Here is a 24,051-nt window from a genome sequence, read left to right as displayed (position 1 = left end):
GAAGTCTATGGGGAATCATAACGGATCCGTCTGTGTCCCGTTATGCAAGACGGAAAACAAAGTCCTGTTGACAGAACTTTTTCTCCGTTCTCCATCACGGAAACCAGACGGATCCATTATGCTTCTCCAAAGACTTCTATTAAGACGGAAAGCAAAATGGAATGCCTTTTAAAGGCTACCGTTTCACATTCCGTCATGATACAAGTCTATGGGCAGCATAACGGATCCGTCCTTCCGTCTTATGGATTCTGTTATTTTCCGTTATAACCATTTTATAAGGGAAAGCCATAACAAAATCCAGAACGCAGATGTGACCCCACGCATATTGGGATTTCCAGATTTCAGCGCATCAAGGGTTACCCTGTCTGAAGTCCCTTAATCCATTGAAATCTGGAAACGACAGTATTCATCTTTCATATCTTGCAACGTGGAGCAGTACCCTCCTCCTCTGCCAAACACTGCATGTGGTAGGACAGAGTAGTTTACAAGCTCAATTGATACCACCACATGTCAGTCTCAATAAAGAAACTTTCGGGCATACAATGCGCCTGAATTAGTAACAGGCACTAGCCTCTTAAAGCGGTTGTCTCACATCAGTAAATAGCATTTATCATTTAGACAAAGGTAATAAAAGGTAGTTACTAATGTAATGTGATTGTCTATATTGCTTCCTTTGCTGATTTGATTAATTTTTTCATCACATCATAAACTTCTTGTATCCAGGGGTTATGACCACCCTGCAAACCAACAGCGGTGGTCGTGTTTTCACGCTATAAGGAACAGTGCCGCTCTGTCTGGTGACTGGGACCACGGGAGTGCCAGCCATTTTTCCTATAATGTGTAAGCACGACCACCACTGCTGGATTGTAGGGTGGTCGTAATCTCTGGATAGAAGCAGTATATAATGTGATGGAAAAATAAATCAAGCCAGCAAAGGAGACAATATGGACAATCACAATACATTAGTAAGTGGCTTGCATTAACTTTCTCTACATAATAAATGTCAGCGAGACAACCCCTTTTAATAATTGTGATGCACCCTTGGGAGGTCCGTCCATGTGCTGGAAAATTAAATCTACGGTATACTTGCAAGGAGCTGGAGCCAGTTTTCTGGCTTACATATTGGTAAATGTGTTGGGCCATGAGGTCCTTCCTATGACCCTCCCTCTCCTGCTGATGCTTCTCCCACTTTTTTTTTAAAGTGAAGAGGGTGTTGTAAAAAGGTAAAAAAATAAAATAAAATAAATCACTATTTTTTGTGCAAAACAGGGTTTGCAACAAATTTTGACAGTTTTGAGTGACAGAAAACTAACATACAACTATGAAATATTCTAACCAGATACAGTATGTTTATTGCTATATTTTTATATTTTTTCATATGATTTAAGGAATAGTGTTGATTTGCTTTTAAGGGAATATACACTTTAATTTTATTTTGCATTATCAATTTCTACTCTGCTGCACATACAGTAACATCATAAATCAATGAAATACTGTAAAACATTCCTAGTATCCTTGGCAACTCTGCAATCCCAAAAATGAAGGGACCCAGAACACCACTATGCAGGGAACTGCAACACAGTGAAGCGGCAACCAGGGCTGGCTATGGCTTGTCTGTCTCCAGCTAGGAAGAATGCTATAATTTTCACTAATAACCATGTCCCCATCCCGATCGTCTCCTAGCAACCGTGCGTGAAAATCGCACCACATCCGCACTTGCTTGCGGATGCTTGCGATTTTCACGCAACCCCATTCACTTCTATGGGGCCTGCGTTGCGTGAAAAACGCAGAATATAGAGCTTGCTGCAATTTTCACTCAAACGCACAAGTGATGCGTAAAAATCACCGCTCATGTGAACAGCCCCATAGAAATGAATGGGTCCGGATTCAGTACGGGTGCAATGCGTTGAACTCACGCATTGCACCCGCGCGGAAAACTCGCCTGTGTGAAAGGGGCCTTACAGTGTCAACGGTGCTGGCTATCAAACTAGATATGCAAGCACATTATTGCCCTCAGTCACTATAATAAGAATAACTTGGACTTTTGTAACTCTCCATTTTCAGGTATCTGACCACAAAGCAATAATTTGTTCATGCCTCTGAATATGAATTTTATCATAGCTCAGGGTCACTGTGCTATTGACCCACTGAATGAATATTCATGCACACATAACTGATTTTTCTAAGTTAGCACTTCCATAAACATGAAAATCTTGTTAAGTTACATTAATGAGCACTGTGTTGGGAAGCTATTCCCCAATCAGCTTTAAAAGGCTAATAATATCACTGTTCTACATTATCTTTTTTGTGTTCTTTTTATATAGTTTTTTTTTTTATTGGAACCTATTGCTAACTCTTATGTTGATGTCTTCCAATTAACTTATTTATTTTGCCATAGAAACTATAATATTGGTAATTATGGAGATTTAATAAAACAGTCGCAAACCATTTCCCTGTCTTTTCCAGCTGCAATCGTGTTAAATGAGCTTAACTGGACGGCTGCATTGGATGAAGTGTTTAAGGAAAACTATAATGAAGATAAAACCCTTCTGTGGCAAGTGTTTGGAAGTGCAACTGGACTGGCCAGGTATTACCCAGGTAAATAATACCAAAAATATTATTTAATGGATCAGCAACCTGTCAGGAAATTGACATATTGACAAACTTTCTCAAAAGACAGTTTTATTTTGAAATGGTATGGCTTTTCATAGAAAACATCGTTTTAAAAAGGGCCAGGATTGGTCATGGCTCTCTCCCTATATTCAGGTGAGACCTGTCAATTAAGTCGAGCCAGGTGAGAAGAAGCTGGTAGGAAGTCACATAGATCAGTATTTCTCAACTCCAGTCCTCAGGGCCAACCTGCTGTTCATTTTTTAAATTTTTTTATTTCCTTAGGGTACTTTCACACTAGCGTTTCTCTTATCTGGTATTGAGTTCCGTCCTAGGGGGCTCAATACCGGAAAAAAAAAACGCTTCCGTTTTATCCTAATGCATTTTGAATGGAAAGCATTCCGTTCAGTATGCATCAGGATGTCTTCAGTTCAATCCCTTTTACGGTATGTGGCCGAAGAAAATACTGCAACATGCTGCTGTATTTTCTCCGGACAAAATTCCGGAGCACTTGCCTATCAAATGTATTAATGCCGGATCTGGTACCGGCAAAACTGATCCGGTTTCCTAGTCTGCGCATGCGCAGACCTTTAAAAATGCGGAAAAAATTAATACCGGATCCGTTTTTCCAGAAGACACCGGAGAGACGGATCCGGAATTTCAATGCATTTGTCAGACGGATCCGCATCCAGATCCCTCTACAAATGATATCCGTTTGCATACAGATTTCCGGATCCTGCAGGCAGTTCCAGGCAACTGAACTGCCTGCCGGATCCCCACAACGCAAGTGTGAAAGTACTCTTAGTATTGAGCAAGTCATATAATTAGTGTTGGTGCATCAGGACTTACCACATGTATTCATTCTATGGGATACTCTCAAATTATGACTGGCAGATGGGCCCTGTGGACTGGAGTTGAAGAACACTGACGTAGATGACCATGCTCCCCATTCTTGGCATGAATGTCAATGTCAAGTGTTTTCAGTAAATCTGTTGTACAAAGTAATTTTCAGGTCTATTGATCATTTAGCTCCAATGCAGTTGTTATTATAGTATATGTCATTTATGGAGATTGGTGATAGCTGTCTGTTCATCTTTTTGTTGTTACTTCTCTTTCTGTTCCCAAATCTCAATTATGTCTGCAAACTATTAAGTGATATTAAGTAACATGGGGGTGGCTTTCAGTAGAGAAAATCAGGCTGAAATCACACATAATGTTTTTGATGCAGGTTGATTCAAATACAGGACTGCAAAAGGCAGAAATATCAGTCTTTCTTTATACCATGCCATATTATAGTTTACCTTCATTTTCAATCCACTTATGATTTATTTTTTAACTAGGCATATACATTTCTATTATTGGTCTCTTATGTCAGACACATTGGGGGACATTTATTAGACGGGCGATTTAGACGCCAGTCTTTATCCCTCTGCACTGGTGGTTGACATATTTATTATGAGGTGTAATTTGGATATACTAAATGCAAAATGTATGACCAGCAACCCCTACCTACCATGTTCCTGATATCTTCCTACCTGTGCTGAGTTTATTCTGGTAAGTGCAACGCGACATAAGTGCAGCTAGACTGAAGTAGTTTGAAAACAGCAGGAGCTTGCAGGAGATATTTGGTGAGTACTTACTTTACTGAATAATTCCAGTAATCATTCATAAGGATGCCTGGCATGATTCAATGCCTGTGAAGCAGTCCAGCAAACAACCACCTATCCCCCAAAGACCTCAGAGGAAAAAGGAAAAGTGAACAGCTGTTGGTTCTGTGAGGTTGCAAGTTGTGGAGAATAAAAATGCTAATTTTATGTATTATATATATTATATATTTCCTATAGTGTACTTTCTGACATAGAAGGTGACATTGTTGGTGGTTCAAATAGGGCTCACCATGTGGAGGATAATGTGACTTCTAAGGGAAAGATTGTCTTGCAAGATCAAGAATGATCAGGAAGAGAGGACATCTTCTTGTTGGCTATTCAACCATTAGATGGGTAGAGTTAGTGCAGATGAAGGAGGTGAGATGTCATCAAGGTACCATTGTCAGTAGGGACAAGAGCCATATTTCTACTAAGGATAGTGAATTTGATATTTTAGTGCATCTTGGCACCATTGATTTGGCTCATAATGATTTACTTTCTATACAAAGAGAATTCCAGAATTTTAGCCAGGAATTAGGCAAAATAGCTGGTTCAGCTGACATTTTAAGAGGTTTAGGGTCTATAATCATAATAAAAATACAATTTGTATCTCTGAGTTTAATGCGTGGTGACAGAAAGTGGTGTGAAACAGAAGATTTTGGGTATGTTAGCCAAATGTTAGTAAGTGGTCTACTAAGAACTGTAAAAGAAGGATGGTTTTCATTCATCATATAAAGATATGCAAGAATTTGGTACAGAGTTAAGAAGTATTTTCAAAATATATTTAAATTAGTAGGGAAGAAAAGTTCAAGTGATGAGGATTATCTCTGTCCCCAGCCAGTTCGGATGAAGAGCTGTGATGGTAGTAGTAAAAAGGTGGTTGTTTTTCCAGTACATGCAGCTGACGTTGTTATGAATAATATAGGACATAACCTATGTTCAACATATATTGTGTACAAACGTTCATAGCTTAGCCCTGCCCTACAAATTTATGGAGGTTATGTCTAGGGACTATTTGGATCTGGTTGCTATAACTAAGACATGGTTCAATGATTGTAATGACTGGGAAATAGCCATACCTGGTTACACACTGTAGAGGAAAGACAAAGTAAACAAATGAGGTGGTGGAGTAGCTATTTATGTCAAGGATAGTCTTAAATATACTAAACAGTTCATTCAGCACTGAAGGGTTAAAAGGTATTTCCAGCTTTATTGAGAATACATATTAAAAACATTCCAGGGCATACCGCTGCGCTATAACCCATCAATACATTTCAACTGTTACACAGTCTTACTCATGAGTACTCAGTGTTGGGATCAGTGTTAGGATATTCTAATCAATGCCGATTAGCGCAATCGCGAATATATTAGAGGACTTGACTCTATCTGCATATAAAACTATTCTAATATTCTGCCGTGCCAACCATTTTTTCCAGTCTCAGGAAACTTACTGTATACTAGCTTGAAAAATGTAGCCAAAGTGACCCACACCTGTATTTCGCGTTACGAATTCGCATTACGCGATTTTTACATTGCCGATTTTTCTCACTCAATAAAATAATCTAAAATTCGCGAATATAAGGAAGTATTACTTTACTGAGAGAGTAGTGGAAGCCTTCCTGCAGAAGTGGTAGCTGCAAATACAGTGAAGGGATTTAAGCATGCATGGGATAGGCATAAGGCTATCCTTCATATAAGATAGGGCCAGGGACTATTCATAGGATTCAGATATATTGGGCAGACTAGATGGGCCAAATGGTTCTTATCTGCCGACACATTCTATGTTTCTATGTTTCTATTCTACAAAATATTCTTGAAATATCCTAAATTGGAATATAGTCCCTGCCGCTCATCACTAGTAGCCATGTTGGTAACTGGCATTACAGTGATTAGTTGGCCAGAACGCGTAATCGTGCTATATAGCACCCGATGACACGTGATTCGGCTTAGTCTTAGCAGAAGGGACAGATAGTATAGGGACAAGAATAGTTTTTTTTTTAGGCAGGGTTTACTGGTGAAAGGTGTTAGAGACCCAAAAGTCCTTTTAAGGACTATTGTTTTATCTAGCTGCCATATATATTATTAGCGCAACCTGCGCTAAATTGCGTGCAATTGTTTGGCCGCTACTGACAGTGACAGAACCTCTGCTAAATCTGTTGTGTTACATTTGCACTGTGAAATTCAGCGCAATTGTTTGGCCGCTGGTGACAGCGACATTACCTGTGCTACATCTCCTGTATAACGTTTGCCCATCCTAAATATCAGTGACATTCAGTTTAATATTTTCGCCGCTGGTGACAGCGACATTACCTGCGCTACATCTCCTGTATAGCATTTGCGCACCCTAAAGATCAGTGACATTCAGTCTAATTTATTTGTGCATACACTTACAAAACCTGCGCTACTGTACTTGCAAGCATATACAGTATATACCATTTAATATGCTGAAGGCGAGCAGTAAGGGACGAGGAAGTGGTCGTGCTGCTGATGGTGCACGCAGAGGCCATGGCCCTGGGCAGGGCAAGGCGCTTCCATATAGGCAAGGGGGCAATTGCCCCCGGGCCACCGAGTCCTTAGGGGCCCCCAAGCTCACCACCTGACACCGGCCGGTCCCGAGCCTTTTTTTGTTTTTGTGAGGCTTTGCGCTGGTGGGGGCCTTGCTCTAGCTCTGAGAAGGGGGCCCGTGGCGGCGGCAGGTTACAGGGAGATGAACGCTTTCATTGTGGAAGTGTTCATCTCCATAGTCATCTGTATCACCGTCCTCAGGACAGCGATACAGATGCCTGTGCTGTGGGGCAGGGGAGGGAGAGGCATCTCCCTTCCCTGTTCCTCTGATAGGCTGCCGGCACAAGACCCGCAGCCTATCAGAGGCCGGTGCAGGCGGTGCAATGTCCTCATCGCGCCGCCTGAGCCGTACAGCGCGGGACAGAGGCCGGTAGAGGCCTGCATCGCATCGCTGTGTGATGGAGGTAAGTATAAGTGTTTTTTTGTTTTTGTTTTTTTTATACCGGACTTTTACTGCCACATAGGGGGAGTGGGAGGCACTTGATACTGGCACATGGGGGGGTTGGCACTTAATACTGGCACATGAGGGGAGCGGGAGGCGCTTGATACTGGCACATGGGGGTGGGGGGTTGGCACTTGATACTGGCACATGGGGGAGCGAGAAGCACTTGATACTGGCACATGAGGGGGGGGTGGTTGGCACTTGATTCTGGCACATGGGGGGTGTTTGCACTTGATCCTGGTACATGGGGGGTGTTGGCACTTGATCCTGGCACATGGGGGGTGTTGGCACTTGATCCTGGCACATGGGGGGGAGGCACTTGATACTGGCACATGGGAGGGAAGAGAGGCACTTGTTACTGGAACATGGCGGGGTTTGGCACTTGTTACTGGCACATGGGGGGCATAGAGAGGCACTTGTTACTGGCACATGGGGGGGTTTTGGCACTAGTTACTGGCACATAAGGGGCATGCAGAGGCACTTGTTACTGGCACATGGGGGGGCAAGGAGAGGCACTTGTTACTGGCACATGGGGGTGTAAGAGAGGCACTTGATACTGCCACATTATTATGGGGCACTATGGGGGCTTCTACTGAGGCCACAAAGAAGGGGTATTTTATATGGGGGGCTCTGTGTGGTACTAGTATTATCAGGGGTATTATCTGTTTCTCCAGTATAGTATTGGGGATCACAGCGGCACAGAAGATGGGAGGATGATGGAAAAGTAGTAAACTAAGATTATTTTTTTTTGTCAAACTGCAGAGACGGAAAATGGAGACAAAATGGAGGTCTAGTCTGAAGAGCTGAAAGGAGAAGACGAAGACAGAGAACATCTACATCAAAGGAGACGTCACTGGATGTTAGAGGTATGGGGCGCTGTATTTCCGTAGTGATGGGGGGGGGGGGGCGTTAAAGTCAGCAAGTGTTGTGTGGGGGGGCCCTTATTGTTTTTCGCCCGAGGGACCCATTTCACCTAGAAGCGACCGTGGCCGTGGGCGTCGAAAAACTGTGCCTGCTGCCAGAGTACAAGAAACACACTCATCCACCATACCTAGCTTCATGTCCCAGTTTGCAGGGGGGCGCAGGACACCACTCTCGAAGTCACACCAGTGCGACCAGGTGGTTGGTTGTATTGCAGCAGATAATGCTTCCATTAGGTTAAGCACCACCTTGTCTTCCACAAAGTCCAGTCTCAGTAGCCAAGAGTCTGGTCAACAGAATCCTCAACCTGATGCTCCTTCCTCCCACCATGGAGAGTCTTGGCAAACAAGTGATCCCACACTCGGATATTCCGAGGAGCTCCTTTCATCGCCATGCCTTGATTGAGCCCTCTCGCCAAGCCCGCTTGAAGAGGGACATGAGGAGATATTGTGCACTGATTCCCAAACTGTTGAGCATCCACAGTCACAAAAAGATGAAGGTGTGGAACAGCAATTAATGTTTTTTTACGAGGTGGATGATGATGAGAAACAGTTGCCAATAAGTCAACCGCAATTAGTGTCTCAAGAGTTTTATGTTGAGGATGAGTCACAATTGTCAATAAGTGAGGTTCTTGTTAGGTCAACAAGTCAGGAGGATAACCAGAGTGAGGAAGTGGAAAAGGAAGTGGTGGACGATAAAATCACTGACCCAACCTGGGAAGGTGGCAAGCTGAGCGAGGACAGCAGTACAGAGGGGGAGGGATCCGCAGCACCACAACAGGCTGGAAGGTGGCAAAAGGGAGAAGGCGGGCCACACCAAACAGACCCACAACTGTTCCCCGGAGCACCCCCTTGCGGCAATATCCCTTGCCATAGGGTAGATTTTCCACAGTCTGGCACTTTTTTGAGGAAATTGCGGACGATAAAAGAATTGTTATTTGCAACCTATGCCGTACCAAAATGAGCAGGGCAAGGCGCTTCCATATAGGCAAGGGGGCAACCTCACCACCACCAGCATGATCCGCCACATGGAAACAAAGCACCCTAATAGATGGGCCGAACATCGCCTGGGGCCACAATCTGTGTCTGCGGGTCACACCACTGCCTCCTCTTCCCCTCTGTTACGTGCTGCTCAATCTCCTGTCCAAGATGCAGGCCGGATGCCTCCCACCCTGCACCTGGACCTTCGCAAGCACCATCAGCTAGCACATCCACTTCCTTGTCCCAGCACAGAGTACAGATGTCAGTACCCCAGGCCTTTGAACGAAAGCGCAAATACCCAGCCACCAACCCACAGGCCATAGCACTAAATGCACACCTTACCAAATTGCTGGCCATGGAAATGTTGCCATTTAGGCTTGTGGACACTGAGGATTTCCGCAGCCTGATGGCGGTGACGTTCCCGCGTTACGCAGTCCCCAGCCCCCACTATTTTTCCCTGTGTGCTGTCCCTGCCTTACACCAGCATGTGTTCCATAACATCCCCCGTGCCCTGACCAACGCAGTTATTGGTCCACTTAACGACTAACACATGTATAAATGCTTGTGACCAGGGACGCTACATTTCCCTGACTGCACACTGGGTGAATGTTGTGGAGGCTGGGAGCGAGTCATACTCTGGGATGGCACAGGTGCTACCGACGCCAAAGATTGCTGGCCCTACTTCCATCAGGATTCCGACTACCACCTGCATTAGTGGCTGCAACCCCCCCTCCTTCTCCTCCTCCACCTCCTCCTCCACTTCCACCTCTCAATTCTCGTCTTGCAGGACCAGTCAGCCATTAGTCAGTAGCTGGAAGCAGTGTAGCACTGCAGTGGGGAAACGGCAACAGGCCGTGCTGGAACTAATTTGCTTAGATGAAAAACAGCACACCGTCACAGAACTGTGGCAGGGTATAAGGGACTAGACTGAGCTGTGGCTCTTGCCACTCAACCTACAACCAGGCATGGTTGAGTCTGATAATGGCTGTCACTTGGTGGCGGCTTTGGAGCTCGGCAAGCTCACACACATACCATGCCTAGCCCATATGTTCAACCTTGTGAAGGTGCGCCGCGTGTGTGCCCATTTCAGCAAGTCATCAACAGCTTCCGCCGGTCTGGCAACGCTGCAGCAGCGCTTGCAATTGCTAGCTGACCGACTTGTGCGATGTGAGCATGCGCTGGATCTCCATGTTCCACATGTTGGCCAGGCTTTGTGAGCAGCAGAGGGCAGTAGTAGAATACCAGCTGCAACATGGTAATCGCCTTTCCAGTCAGCTTCCGCTCTTTACAAGCGACGAGTGGGCATGGATGTCTGACTTCTGTGAGGTTTTATACAACTTTGAGGAATCAACACAGATGGTGAGCGGCGATGCCGCTATTATCAGCATAACCATCTTACTTTTGTGTTTACTGAAACACTCGCTGCTCACAATAAAGGCGGACACTTTGCATGTGGAAGAGGTGGAAATGGGGGAAGACAGTACACAGGGTGATAGCCAGACCACCCTCCGTTCGTCTTCTCAGCACAAATTGATGATGATGAGGAAGAGGAGCAGGAGACGGTTGCTTCCGTTACAGAGGGTAGTATCCATAGCAGGTTTATTCCATCTGTTCAGAGTGGAAAGGAAGAAGAGGATGATGAGGAGATTGATAGTCATCCTCCTGATGAGTACAGCAAAGTAGCAAAGTCTTGTCTGTTGGGACTCTAGCACACATGGCTGACTTTATATTATGCTTCCCTTCCCGTGACCCTCTCATTATACGCATTTTGGCCAACACCGATTACTGGTTGTTCACCCTTCTCGACCCCCGCTACAAAGAGAACTTCTCATTTCTCATTCCTGTGGTGGAGAGGACGAGCAAAATGGTGCAATACCAGAAGGTCCTTGTGGAAAAATTGCTCCAAAAATTTCCAGCTGACAACGCTGGCGGCAGAGTACGTGGTTCCTTGGGCAACCGAGTCGGGGAGATGAGGGTAACTCACAGCAGTTCCAACAGAAGCAGGGCAACACTCTCCAAGGCCTGGAACAGTTTCATGAAGCCCCACCAGCACCCTCACCCTGATGCGCAGCCTATTGTCACAAGGAGGGAAAAGATTTGGAAGATGGTGAACGAGTACGTAGCAAACAGTGTCCGCGTCCTCAGTGATCCCTCTGTGCCTTACAACTATTGGGTTTTCAAGCTGAACCCGTGGCACGAACTGGCGCTCTACGCCTTGGAGATGCTGGCCTGCCCTGCCGCCAGAGTTTTGTCTGAGCGGGTATTTAGTCCTGCTGATGGCATTATAACAGATAAGCGTATCCGCTTGTCAACTGAAAATGCTGACAGGTTATTAAAATGAAAATGCTGACTCTTATTAAAATGAACAAGGCCTGGATTGACCATGACTTCTCGACTCCACCAGAGGAAAGCTGATGAACATAAATGCACTTTAAATGTGTTGTTTATAATGTACTGAATACACTGTATTCCCATGCACCCCTTCCACCACAAACAAGAGTATATGGTTGAATCTCTATTTTCTCATCTTCCTTCTCCTCTTCCATCATATCAACATGCTTATTCGTCGCATATAATGCCCTTTGCATATAATGTTTTACAGGGTCAGCTCAGCTGCAGGCCCTCGCATATAATTTTTTAGAGGGTCAGCTTACCAACAGGCCCTCGCATATAATGTTTTACAGGGTCAGCTCACCAGCAGGCCCTCACCTACAATGTTTTACAGGGTCAGCTTACAAGCAGGCCCGCGCATATAATGTTTTACAGGGTCAGCTCACCTACAGGCCCTCACTTACAACCTTTTAGAGGGTCAGCTCACCAGCAGGCCCTCACCTACAATTTTTTACAAGATCAGCTCACCAACAAGCCCTCGCATATGATTTTTTAGAGGGTAAGCTCACCAGTAGGCCTTTACCTAAAATCATTTACAAGGTCAGCTCACTTGAAGGCCCTCGCATATAATGTTTTAGAGGGTCAGCTTACCTGCAGGCCCTCACATACAACCTTTGAGATGGTCAGCTCACCAGCAGTCCCTTGCATACAATTTTTTAGAGGGTCAGCTCACCAGCAAACCTTCACCTACAATCTTTTACAGGGTCAGCTCACCAACTGGCCCTCACATATAATTTTTTAGAGGGTCATCTCACCTGCAGGCCCTCACCTACAACCTTTTAGAGGGTCAACTCACCAGCAGGCCATCGCATATAATTTTTTACAGGGTCAGCTCACTAGCAGGCCTGCACCTAAAATATCTTACAGGGTCAGCTCACCTGCAGGCCCGCACCTGAATTCTTTTACAGGGTCAGCTCACCTGAAGGCCCTCACCTAAATATACCTAATAGGTAATTTGCGCGCATTCTGCCTTGCTTGGATGTGGTAGCCGTAGCAGTTTCTGAGGCTCCCTCTCCGTAATCAAACCCTGATTCCCCGTTACACGTGGTCACCATGGTTTGATCTGAATATAACATCGAACGTTTATAGGGCAGACATCCGAATGGATCAACGCTATCACAGGGACATGCGATCGGCCCCAGGTTATTTAGAGTCACCAAAGCGGTAGCAGGCCCTTGCCCATAATGTTTTAGATGAACAGATCAGCAGGCCCTTGCTCCAAATGTTTTTGAGGGTCACCAGCAGGCCATGAATCATAATTTTTCAAGGCTGTGTATGATGTCCACCTTCATGTGTAACAGATGGTGTATTGAAGTGCTGGTTCCTTGTAATTTTTGGCAGCCCTTTCACTTAGTGCATAGGCTTTTTGATTTTTCCCACTACATGAACAATTGTACCACAATGTGAATGAGGCCCTTCTTTATGTGATATATAGATTGTATCGGAGTGCCTCTTCCTTGTAATTTTTGGCAGCACTTGCACTTTATGAACAGGAAAGAATGTTTCTTAACAATTTTTCCTCTAAAACCGATTTTATCTTCAGTTTTGTGTGTATTATTGTCAGTCTCTAAAAGTGGTTTACTACTCGGACAACATCGTTCCCAGCAGCGACCTGGGAGTCCAAGATGCATCCAGACATCCTCCCCATGCTGTTCCCGAACCATTTTGGTGGTGTTTTCATCAATTTCTGACCTTTTCCTATGAACCAGGCACCCTCCCCTCTTCAGAGAAGGTGGTGCCTGGTTTAATGCTTGGGTTCTCCCATTGATTCCATTATACTCGGGTGTTCGGTAGAGCACCCGAGCATCCCAATGTGTTTGGCCAGATCACCCGAGCATTTTGTTGTTCGATCAACACTAGCAGCAGGCCCTCGCCCCTAATTTTTTAGATGGTCAGCTCAGCAGCAGACCCTCACCCCTAATGTTTTATATGGTTAGATCAGCATCAGACCCTCACCCCTAATGTTTTAGGCTACTTTCAAACTTGCGTTCAGAGTGGGTCCGTCTGATGTCTGCACAGACGGATTTGCTCCTATAATCCGTTCAGAACGGATCCGTCTGCATTATAGTTTAAAAAAAATTCTAAGTGTGAAAGTAGTTCAGACGGATCCGTCCAGACTTTACATTGAAAGTCAATGGGGGACGGATCCGTTTGAAAATTGAGCCATACTGTGTCAACTTCAAACGGATCCGTCCCCATTGACTTACATTGTAAGTCTGGACGGATCCGTTTGCCTCCGCACGGCCTGGTGGACACCCGAACGCTGCAAGCAGCGTTCAGGTGTCCGCTTGCTGAGCGGAGCGGAGCGGAGCGGAGCGGAGGCTGAATGCTGCCAGACTGATGCATTCTGAGCGGAGCATTCTGAGCATTAGGGCAGCACGGATGCGTTCGGGGCCGCTTGTGAGACCCTTCAAACGGAGCTCACAAGCGGAGCCCCGAACGCTAGTGTGAAAGTAGCCTTAGATGGTCAGATCAGCAGCAGACCCTCACCCCTAATTTTTTAGATGGTCAGCTCAGCAGCAGACCCTCACACCTAAATTTTTAGATGGTTAGATCAGCAGCAGGCCCCCGCCCCTAATGTTTTAGGTGGTTAGCTCAGCAGCAGACCCTCGCCCCTAATGTTTTAGACACAATCTGGCACAATAGAAAACGGATCCGTCCTCCATTGACTTTCAATGGTGTTCAAGACGGATCCGTCTTGGCTATGTTAAAGATAATACAAACGGATCAGTTCTGAACAGATGCAGATGGTTGTATTATCTGAACAGGTCCGTCTGTGCAGATGCATGACGGATCCGCACCAAACGCAAGTGTGAAAGTAGCCTAAGAGGAAATTTCTCATTTCCAGTTTGGATTGCAACATAGATTCAAAAGGTTTCTTATGGAGTTGGACACATTTAGTACACATTCACACTAGAGTCTCTTAATAATCAAAAAGTGTACAGTATAGTGTGTTGCAAAACTTTTTGTGCATATATCATTTTTCTAATAAATACCTCATTGGCCACATTGGGAATGTAAATGAAACAGGTTGACACTTCCTGTTCTGTAGCAATCACTTCTCAGCAGTGATCCACATTATCAATACATGTGGATTTACAATGAGCAGTGACACTTCTATTATGAAGCCAGAGACTCATAAGACATTGAAAATAAGCAATTCTACTACTCTTCCCTACATATTGACCTCTGCACATTTCATACAGTGTGCCCGCAACACTATCCTGTAGCAATTAATAATTTTCTTATATATAGGTGCCAGTTATAAAACAAATCTCCACAATGACTGGTGCTGTAATACAGATAAGATGATTGTTCCCATAATCATGTAAACATATTATGATAAAATAAAAACAAATCAGAATAAAAGTGTATTCAGTATATATGTTTAACCATTAACCCTTTTTCAATATCTTCTGTACATATACAGCAGATGTCGGGTATTTAAGGATAGCTACTGCTCAGGAGCTAAGGGGGCGAATAGCCAGCAGAGTTTGTGAATGTAGACAACTCCTATCACAGACTTTCAATCTCTCAAATTCTGTGGTCAATTGCAACCATAACATTTGATTGGTTATTTACTAGGATATGGCTGTTCCAGTAAGTAACCCCCGTCGAGGCAGGTCTTGGTGTCACTCCAAATCTTCAAGAAATCTCTGAAGGAAGAGTCTACAGCAGGAACCCCAGAATATGCAGGAACAGGAAGAGGAGTAAGGGGGTGTTGATCATAGACAACAATAAATGGCGAGGATCCAGTAGACTCACTAGTGTGGTTGTTGTAGGAGAACTCTGCCCAAGGTAGTAGTGATTCTGTAACGGTCACATCCACACACACACAGGGGGAAGGATAGTGACCACTGCGCTCCACCCTCACCCGTGGCCCTGCCTACTTTCCTCATGAGTCCTGATGACAGAGGACAACTGGACGACAGTCCCTTACTTAGGATATGTGCAGGGAAGAACGTGAACGGACCGGGTCAGAACCAACAGAGCTATGCAGTACAAAGGGTTAAGCAAAGAATGGTCAGGAGAAGCAGGGGTCAAATACCAGGAGAGTAGAGAAATACCAAAGGAGTCCACAAAGAGTAGTCAGGTGGGAGCCGAGGTCAAAATACCAGGAGGGATGCGCAGTACAGGAGGAGCAGGCAAAGGATCATCAGGGAACAGGATCAGGTGAGTATTCAGTAGTCCAACAAATAGCCAGGAACCTAGAATTAACAGGCAACCTGTGGCCAGCAGGCTGCCTGTATTTATAGTGGGGTCTGAGGGTCATGTGACGTGGCCAGCGTCACATGACCGACAGACAGACAAGTCGAGCACCGAGTGATCAGCTCGGCGCTCAAGGCAGAACTAGGAGCAGGGAGCCTCCCAGCTAGCAAAGCCGCCCTGGGAACGAGGCCAAACACAGATCCTCGCTCCCGAAGCTAAGCAGCAGGTCTGCGACTGATGGGAGACCGAGTGCGCCTTTGGCGCCCCGTGACAGTTGGCATCTTTATTTGGACCTATCAAGAGAACAATAGAGCTATCATACTATTAACCTTTGGCGCCCCGTGACAGATACCCAGTTGTTATGTTGTGTTGAAACAAAATGTCGAAGGTAGTTCTCCAAAATCGGATTAACCCGCTCTACTTGCCCATTGGTTTGGGGGTGATAACCAGAAGAGAGGACCAGATCTATTTCTAGGAGACGACAGAGCGCTCTCCAGAGCTTGGACAGTAAACTGAACTTCTCGATCTGAAACAATATGCCCAGGCAAGCCATGTAGACGAAATATATGTTTTATGAACAGCTTGGCGAGTTCCGCAGCCAAGGGTAATCCAGTCAACGGAAGGAAGTGCGCCATCTTGGAGAAGCGGTCCACAACCACCCAAATCACGGTACATTCATCTGAAGAAGGCAGATCAGTAATAAAGTCCATGGCAATATTTTGCCATGGAGCATCAGGAACGGGTAGATGTAGCAACAGGCCTTGAGGTTTGCTCATGGAAATTATATTTTTAGCACAGACAGTGCAGGCCGAAACATTGTCATGTACGTCTTTGTATAATGTGGGCCACCAGTAGTGGCGAGACACTAGTTCAGTGGTCTTGTGAATTCCCGGATGACCGGCCAGTTTGGAGTTGTGTCCCCATGACAGGATGCTTTAACTTTTGGCAGAGAGTACGAATGTTTTCCCGGGAGGAATGTCTCTTACCAGGATAGGAGCCACCGTGATTAAGCGAGCAGGATCTATCATGTATTGAGGCTCCTCCTGCTGGTCAGAAAAGTCAAAAGATCGGGACAGAGCATCCACCTTTATGTTCTTCTCAGCCAGGCGGAAGTGTAACTCAAAATTAAAACGAGAGAAGAAGAGTGCCCACCTCGCTTGGCAAGGGTTCAGACGCTGAGCTGTCTGTAGGTAAATAAGATTCTTATGGTCAGTGAAAATTATTACCGAACGCTGGGATTCCCTCCAATAGATAACGCCACTCCTCCAAGGTGAGTTTTATGGCCAGAAGCTCCCTGTCTCCTATACAGTAATTCTTTTCAGCGGGAGAGAAGAGCTTGGAGAAGAATCAACAAGTGAAGATCTTGCCCTTGGAGATGCTTGTAGGGTCCATCACGAGTGTTGAAAGCGGTCTTACACTCATCACCTTTTCAAATGCGGACCAGATTATATGCACTGCGGAGGTCGGGTTTAGTGAAGACTTTAGCCCCCCGGATCCTGTCAAAAAGTTCAGACATCAACGGTAGAGGATATCAGTTTCCTACTGTGATCTTATTCAGAACTCGATAATCGATACAGGGCCGTAAGGATCCATCTTTCTTCTGCACGAAGAAGAACCCGGCCCCGGCTGGTGAAGTGGACTTTCGTATGAACCCCCTCTCAAGATTCTCCTTGATGTAGTCGGTTCTTGCCTGAGTCTCTGGGAGTGAGAGTGGGTAGACTCGACCACGAAGAGGAGTGGCACCAGGCAGAAGATCGATGGGACTGTCATATGGACGATGAGGAGGCAGAGTCTCGGCGTCCATTTTAGTAAAGACGTCCGCATAGTTGGCATATTGCTGTGGTAGTCCATAAAAAAATTAAAACTCCTGTACTCCACTGCGGTAGTCCAGGCAGGTCTACTGGTACCCTAGGCGGGGAAGCCGGTCGGACCTCCACTAAGCAGGTGGAGCGACAAGATGATCCCCATCGCAGAATCTCACCGGTGTACCAGTCCACAATTGATGAATGAAGACTTAGCCAGGGTAGCCCAAGAATAATTGGATTATAGACATAGAAAGAGATCAGCTCCGAGTGCAGAACCCCAATTTGTAATTTAAGGGGCACATTAACAGTAGGTACTGGTTCAGGAAGCGGTAGTCCATTTACTGAAGCCACTGACAAAGGCCTCACCAGTCGGATGGTGGGAAGCCGATACTGATTAACCAGCGCTTGTTGAATGAAGTTACCGGCTGACCCAAAATCCATGAATGCCGGCACAGATAGCGTAACTCCCTTGTGAGAGAGAGTCACTAGAACAGTTAGACGAAGGCGCTCAATCTGCATGGGCTTTTCAGGAGGAACGGATGCTATTGGAAGGACCGGCCTATGAAATGAAGGAGCCAGACGAGGTGGTCTTCTGGTGCATGCGACCTGTTTAGAACGTTCCCTGAAACGCACATCAATCCATGTAAAGTAGCAACCAATCAGATTCCACCTTTCATTTTCGAACTTGCTTTGGGGAACTAAGCCTGTCATACTTTACACCAGTTTGATAAATGACCCCATATTTTTTAGACCAGCATATGAAACACCATCTTTATCTTAAATGATCTTATCTTAAAGGGGTTGTCTCGCTTCAGCAAGTCACATTTATCATGTAGTGAAAGGTAATACCAGGCACTTCCTAATGTATTGTGATTATCCATATTGTCTCTTTTGTAGTGTTGATCACGAATATTCGAATTGCAATTTTTTTATCGCGAATATAGGTACTTCGAAAATTCGTGAATATTTAGAATACAGTAATATATATTTGTAATTTTTTCTTTTATTGCGAATTTTTGTAATGCTACTTTTCGTAATGCAAATTTTTATCGCAAATTTTTCAATTGCCGAGTAAAAACATGATTCCTCCAAGCTTCTTGCTTGTGGGCCAATGACTCATTGGCCCACAAGCAAGAAGCAGGGAGGAATCATGACTTTAAATGGGAAAAATTATGAATATTTTAAAAAACAAATATATAGCACTATATTGAATATATTCTTTTTTTTCGAATATTCTTAATATTCTAAAACAAGAATATATAGCAATATAGTGAATATTCGAAAAAACAAATATAGAGCAATTTAGCTAATATAGTGCTATAATCTTCTTTGTCTAATAGTTGTAATTTTTTTCTCATCTGAAGTTCAGATTGGAAAAAAATTACAACTATTAAAAAGAAAGATTATAGCACTATATTAGCTAAATTGCTCTATTTTTCAAATATTCACTGTATTGCTATATATTCTTGTTTCAGAATATTCAGAATATTTGAAAAAACTAATATATTCGATATAGTGCTATGACTCATTGGCCCACAAGCAAGAAGCAGAGAGGAATCATGTTTTTGCTTGGCAATTGAAAAATTTGTGATAAAAATTTGCATTACGAAAATTCGCATATTACGCGATCATACCGTGTCGATTTTTTGAGTAAAAAAAAAAATTTTTGAATATTCGGCGAATATTTGAATTTGCGAATATTTGCCGAAAATTCTACAAAATATTCGCAAAATATTGCAAAATCGAATATGACCCCTGCCGCTCATCACTACTCTTTTGGTGGCTTGATTCTTTTTTTTATTCACCATATTATACAATACAGTGCTCGTTTCCATGGTCATGACCACCCTGTAATTTAGCAGTGGTGGTCGTGCTTGCAGAATATAGGAAAAAATGTTGGTCTCTCTGGTGACAGAGAGAGTGCACATAGGCTAGTGTTTTTCCTATAGTGTTCAAGCACGGCCACCACTGCTGGATTGCAGGTTGGTTGTAAACATGGAAATGAGCAGTGTGTAATGTCATGGAAAAATGAATCAAACCAGCAAAGGAAACAATATGGATAATAACAATACATTAGTAAATGGTATGTATTAACTTTCACTACATAATAAATGCTATTTGCTGAAGTGAGAAAGCCCCTTTAATAAATGGTTTCATAATACATGGTGAGACATTTTCATTTACTGTATGTTTTGGTGGTTCAAAGTTCAGTTCCTACAGAAGAGGAAATTATCTATTCGTAGTGAATTATTGAGAGCTATGGGTTATTTGAGGCAGTGTTTCTCAACTGTAGTCCTCAAATACCCCCAACCGGCAATATTTTAGGACTTCTTCAGTATTACTGGATGACGTAACACCAACAACAACAAACATTTGCAATGCAATTTTCTCACATGAAGGACCTAAATTACTTCTTGGAAATTATTTTTATTATGTGAAGAATAGTGTAACAGGGGAGTCAGTGACTGCCATCTAAGGTGCACATCCTACAACAACCACTAGGGTTAATTTCTTAGGGAGCCACTTAACCTCTCAGTATATTTTTGAAGTGTGGGTGGAGAACATACACACTGCATATCCATATAGACCAAGGACCACATGGATATGTGATCCTTGGACAGATTCATACCGAGGTCCTCAGAACTCCATCATGCCTCATGAATTGTCCTAGGTGTTGTCTTTTTTGGATATCATTCTTACAGTGCTTTAACATTGGAACTGAAAAAGCTGCTTTAAAATGCTTGATATGTATTTAGTAAAATAGAGATGCTTACTAATATACCCTCTGCTAAAATGCGTTTTTTAACATTGATCTTGGGAACTGTGGCCATATGTGATGCATTCCTTATCAGCATGAAGAAAGTAGTGCAGCTGGGATAAATGTTGACAATGTTATAATACTAAATACAATACAGTTCATATTCATGATCATTTTTTGAAATGTATATTACTTTATAGAACTAGACTGTGGTATTAAAAACATTGGTAAGGGGACTCTCTGAAGTGCTTTGATTCTGTTTTCCCATCAGTATCTGAATCCCTGATGCTTTCTAAAAACTGCTGCGCTTTGCAAACTAGAGTCAGTGCAATTAAATAAACATCTCCTGATTAGGATACATTGCTATAAATGAATCCAGTATTACATTACATTCAGTTTATGCAATATATGGCCTGCTAACCGGCGTAATGGCTTACACCATTATAAACGAATGTCCAGAGGGATTACAATTACCAAGTCAGAATCCACGTTTGGCTTAAGGGTAGAATAGGTGCAGAGTGGTCATTTCAACTATTAATATCGCTAAAGATCATTCTTAATTATAGTTGTAATGCTTCTAATAACTATTAATCAATACTGCATGCATCACATTATCTTTCTCCATTAGTAATTAAGTGCTAGAAGGCTAATTTGTCTTACTAAATTGCCTGCCCAGCATTTTCCACTAATATTCTTCACTCCTCATCTCATGCATATAACCTACAGCTCAGCATTACAGAACTAGTATGATGATATGGAAACATCTGAAATAATTCGTGTTTTGTACTTACAGTATGTAACTATATGTAATGTATTTGTATCACCAATCCCGCTTTGGGTTGTCTGTAGTGTGTATATATATAGTATATCTGATATATAAAGCTGAATGTGTGTGTATGTCCGCTAAAGGAATCCGTACCGTCACATTTACAATCACAAAATTTAGCACACAGGTACATCAGGTGTCCGGGAAGGTTTTAGAGCAGGTCTCAGCTCTCTAGGACGTACCGTTCCTGAGATATTCCCAAAAAATGCATTAGCCAATAGAAGCTTGGTCCCATGACCCTTATCAGCCAATAGAAACTCTCAGGTCCTTCAGCCTCCACATACAGTTTTACTTCAGGTTTCCATAGCAACCCAGCCATTTATTTTCACAGCTGTAGATGAGTTTTAAAGTAAATCTGTCACCAGGATAATAGCTATTGAAGTAAAGCCATGGCCTAATAGCACTTAGTACCTTATTTCCAGATGTGCCTTTGTTTCAGCAATAGATGTTATTATCCTCTGAAAATCCAGTTTATTTGATATGCAAATCAGCCAGTAAGGTGCCCAGAGGGGCGTCACTCTTGCAGGAAGGAGTCCAGACACGCCTCCTGCCACAATGTGTCCACCCTCAAAAGACTTAGGTCCCACTAAGCCACGCCCCTGATCCGGTTAGTACATGCCCCCTCCCACTCCTGAGCTGACGAGGATTGAAAAAAATGAAGGTAAAAATCAACTTCTGTCAGCTGCAGGGGTGGGAGGGAGGGTGACTTTCTCCCTGCAGCTCACACTCAGACAGTACAGTGCTGCGGTCTTAGAGTGAGCTGTTCAAAAGGACATGCCCCCGATCCAGTAAAGGCCACTGTTAAGGGGGCGGGCCCATGTGGAGGTCACTGTCAAGGGGGTGGTATGCTGTGAAAGTCACTGTTAAAGGGGAAGGCTGCTGTAAAGGTCAAAGTTAAGGGGGTGGGCTGCAGTGGAGGTCCAATTTTAAGGGACGGGGCACTGTGGGGGGGGGTCAGTGTTAAGGGGTGGGGGGCTGTGGAGGTCACTGTTTTGGGGGCAGGGTGCTGTAGAGGTCACTGTTATAGTGGATACTGTCGATATCTTTTAACGACACACACAAACATTAAATGAAATAGATTAAATATACCCGAGCGAAGCTGGGTCCTTCAGCTAGTATATATATATATATATATATATATATACACACACAGGTGAAACTCTAAAAATTTGAATATCGTGCAAAGTTCATTTATTTCAGTAATGCCATTTAAAAGGTGAAACTAACATTACATGCAAAGCGAGATATTTCAAACCTTTATTTGTTATAATTTGGATGATTATGGCTTATAGCTTATGAAACCTCAAAGTCACATTCTCAGGTCCCCTTGTCTCAGGGGGTATGGATTAATTAGCTGACTTTGAGCCTAGAATGTTGAACCTTTTCACAAAATTCTAATTTTAAGCTATATTAATGCAATTCCTTTTAAGTTGCATTACTGAAATAAATGGACTTTTGCACGATATTCTAATTTTTCTACAAACCGGATTCCCAAAAAGTTGGGACACTATACAGATTGTGAATAAAAACTGAATGCAATGATGTGGAGGTGCCAACTTCTAATATTTTATTCAGAATAGAACATAAATCACGGAACAAAAGTTTAAACTGAGAAAATGTACCATTTTAAGGGAAAAATATGTTGAATCAGAATTTCATGGTGTCAACAAATCCCAAAAAAGTTGGGACAAGGCCATTTTCACCACTGTGTGGCATCTCCCCTTCTTCTTACAACACTCAACAGACGTCTGGGGAACGAGGAGACCAGTTTCTCAAGTTTAGAAATAGGAATGCTCTCCCATTCTTGTCTAATACAGGCCTCTAACTGTTCAATCGTCTTGGGCCTTCTTTGTTGCACCTTCCTCTTTATGATGCGCCAAATGTTCTCTATAGGTGAAAGATCTGGACTGCAGACTGGCCATTTCAGTACCCGGATCCTTCTCCTACGCAGCCATGATGTTGTGATTAATGCAGAATGTGGTCTGGCATTATCTTGTTGAAAAATGCAGGGTCTTCCCTGAAAGAGATGACGTCTGGATGGGAGCATATGTTATTCTAGAACCTGAATATATTTTTCTGCATTGATGGTGCCTTTCCAGACATGCAAGCTGCCCATGCCACACGCACTCATGCAACCCCATACCATCAGAGATGCAGGCTTCTGAACTGAGCGTTGATAACAACTTGGGTTGTCCTTGTCCTCTTTGGTCCAGATGACATGGCGTCCCAGATTTCCAAAAAGAACTTCGAATCGTGACTCGTCTGACCACAGAACAGTCTTCCATTTTGCCACACTCCATTTTAAATGATCCCTGGCCCAGTGAAAACGCCTGAGCTTGTGGATCTTGCTTAGAAATGGCTTCTTCTTTGCACTGTAGAGTTTCAGCTGGCAACGGTGGATGGCACGGTGGATTGTGTTCACTGACAATGGTTTCTGGAAGTATTCCTGAGCCCATTCTGTGATTTCCTTTACAGTAGCATTCCTGTTTGTGGTGCAGTGTCGTTTAAGGGCCCGGAGATCACGGGCATCCAGTATGGTTTTACGGCCTTGACCCTTACGCACAGAGATTGTTCCAGATTCTCTGAATCTTCGGATGATGTTATGCACAGTTGATGATAGATGCAAAGTCTTTGCAATTTTTTCGCTGGGTAACACCTTTCTGATATTGCTCCACTATCTTTCTGCGCAACATTGTGGGAATTGGGGATCCTCTACCCATCTTGGCTTCTGAGAGACACTGCCACTCTGAGAAGCTCTTTTTATACCCAATCATGTTGCCAATTGACCTAATTAGTGGTAATTGGTCTTCCAGCTCTTCGTTATGCTCAAATTTACTTTTTCCAGCCTCTTATTGCTACTTGTCCCAACTTTTTTGGGATTTGTTGACACCGTGAAAA

At 43.8% G+C, this 24,051-nt stretch overlaps 1 protein-coding gene across 1 annotated transcript in view; it reads left to right on the top strand.

The window, feature by feature from the left end:
* The window catches only part of CACNA2D1 (calcium voltage-gated channel auxiliary subunit alpha2delta 1), a 1,018,968-nt gene that overhangs the window by 731,838 nt on the left and 263,079 nt on the right, over positions 1–24,051 (top strand). Inside the window, 1 exon segment of the mRNA XM_040413129.1 lies at positions 2,467–2,598. Within this exon segment, the coding sequence (XP_040269063.1) occupies positions 2,467–2,598 (132 nt within the window).

Source organism: Bufo bufo, chromosome 1, assembly GCF_905171765.1.
Source record: "Bufo bufo chromosome 1, aBufBuf1.1, whole genome shotgun sequence".
Taxonomy (NCBI): Eukaryota; Metazoa; Chordata; class Amphibia; order Anura; family Bufonidae; genus Bufo; species Bufo bufo.
This window is presented reverse-complemented; position numbering and strand designations above follow the sequence as displayed.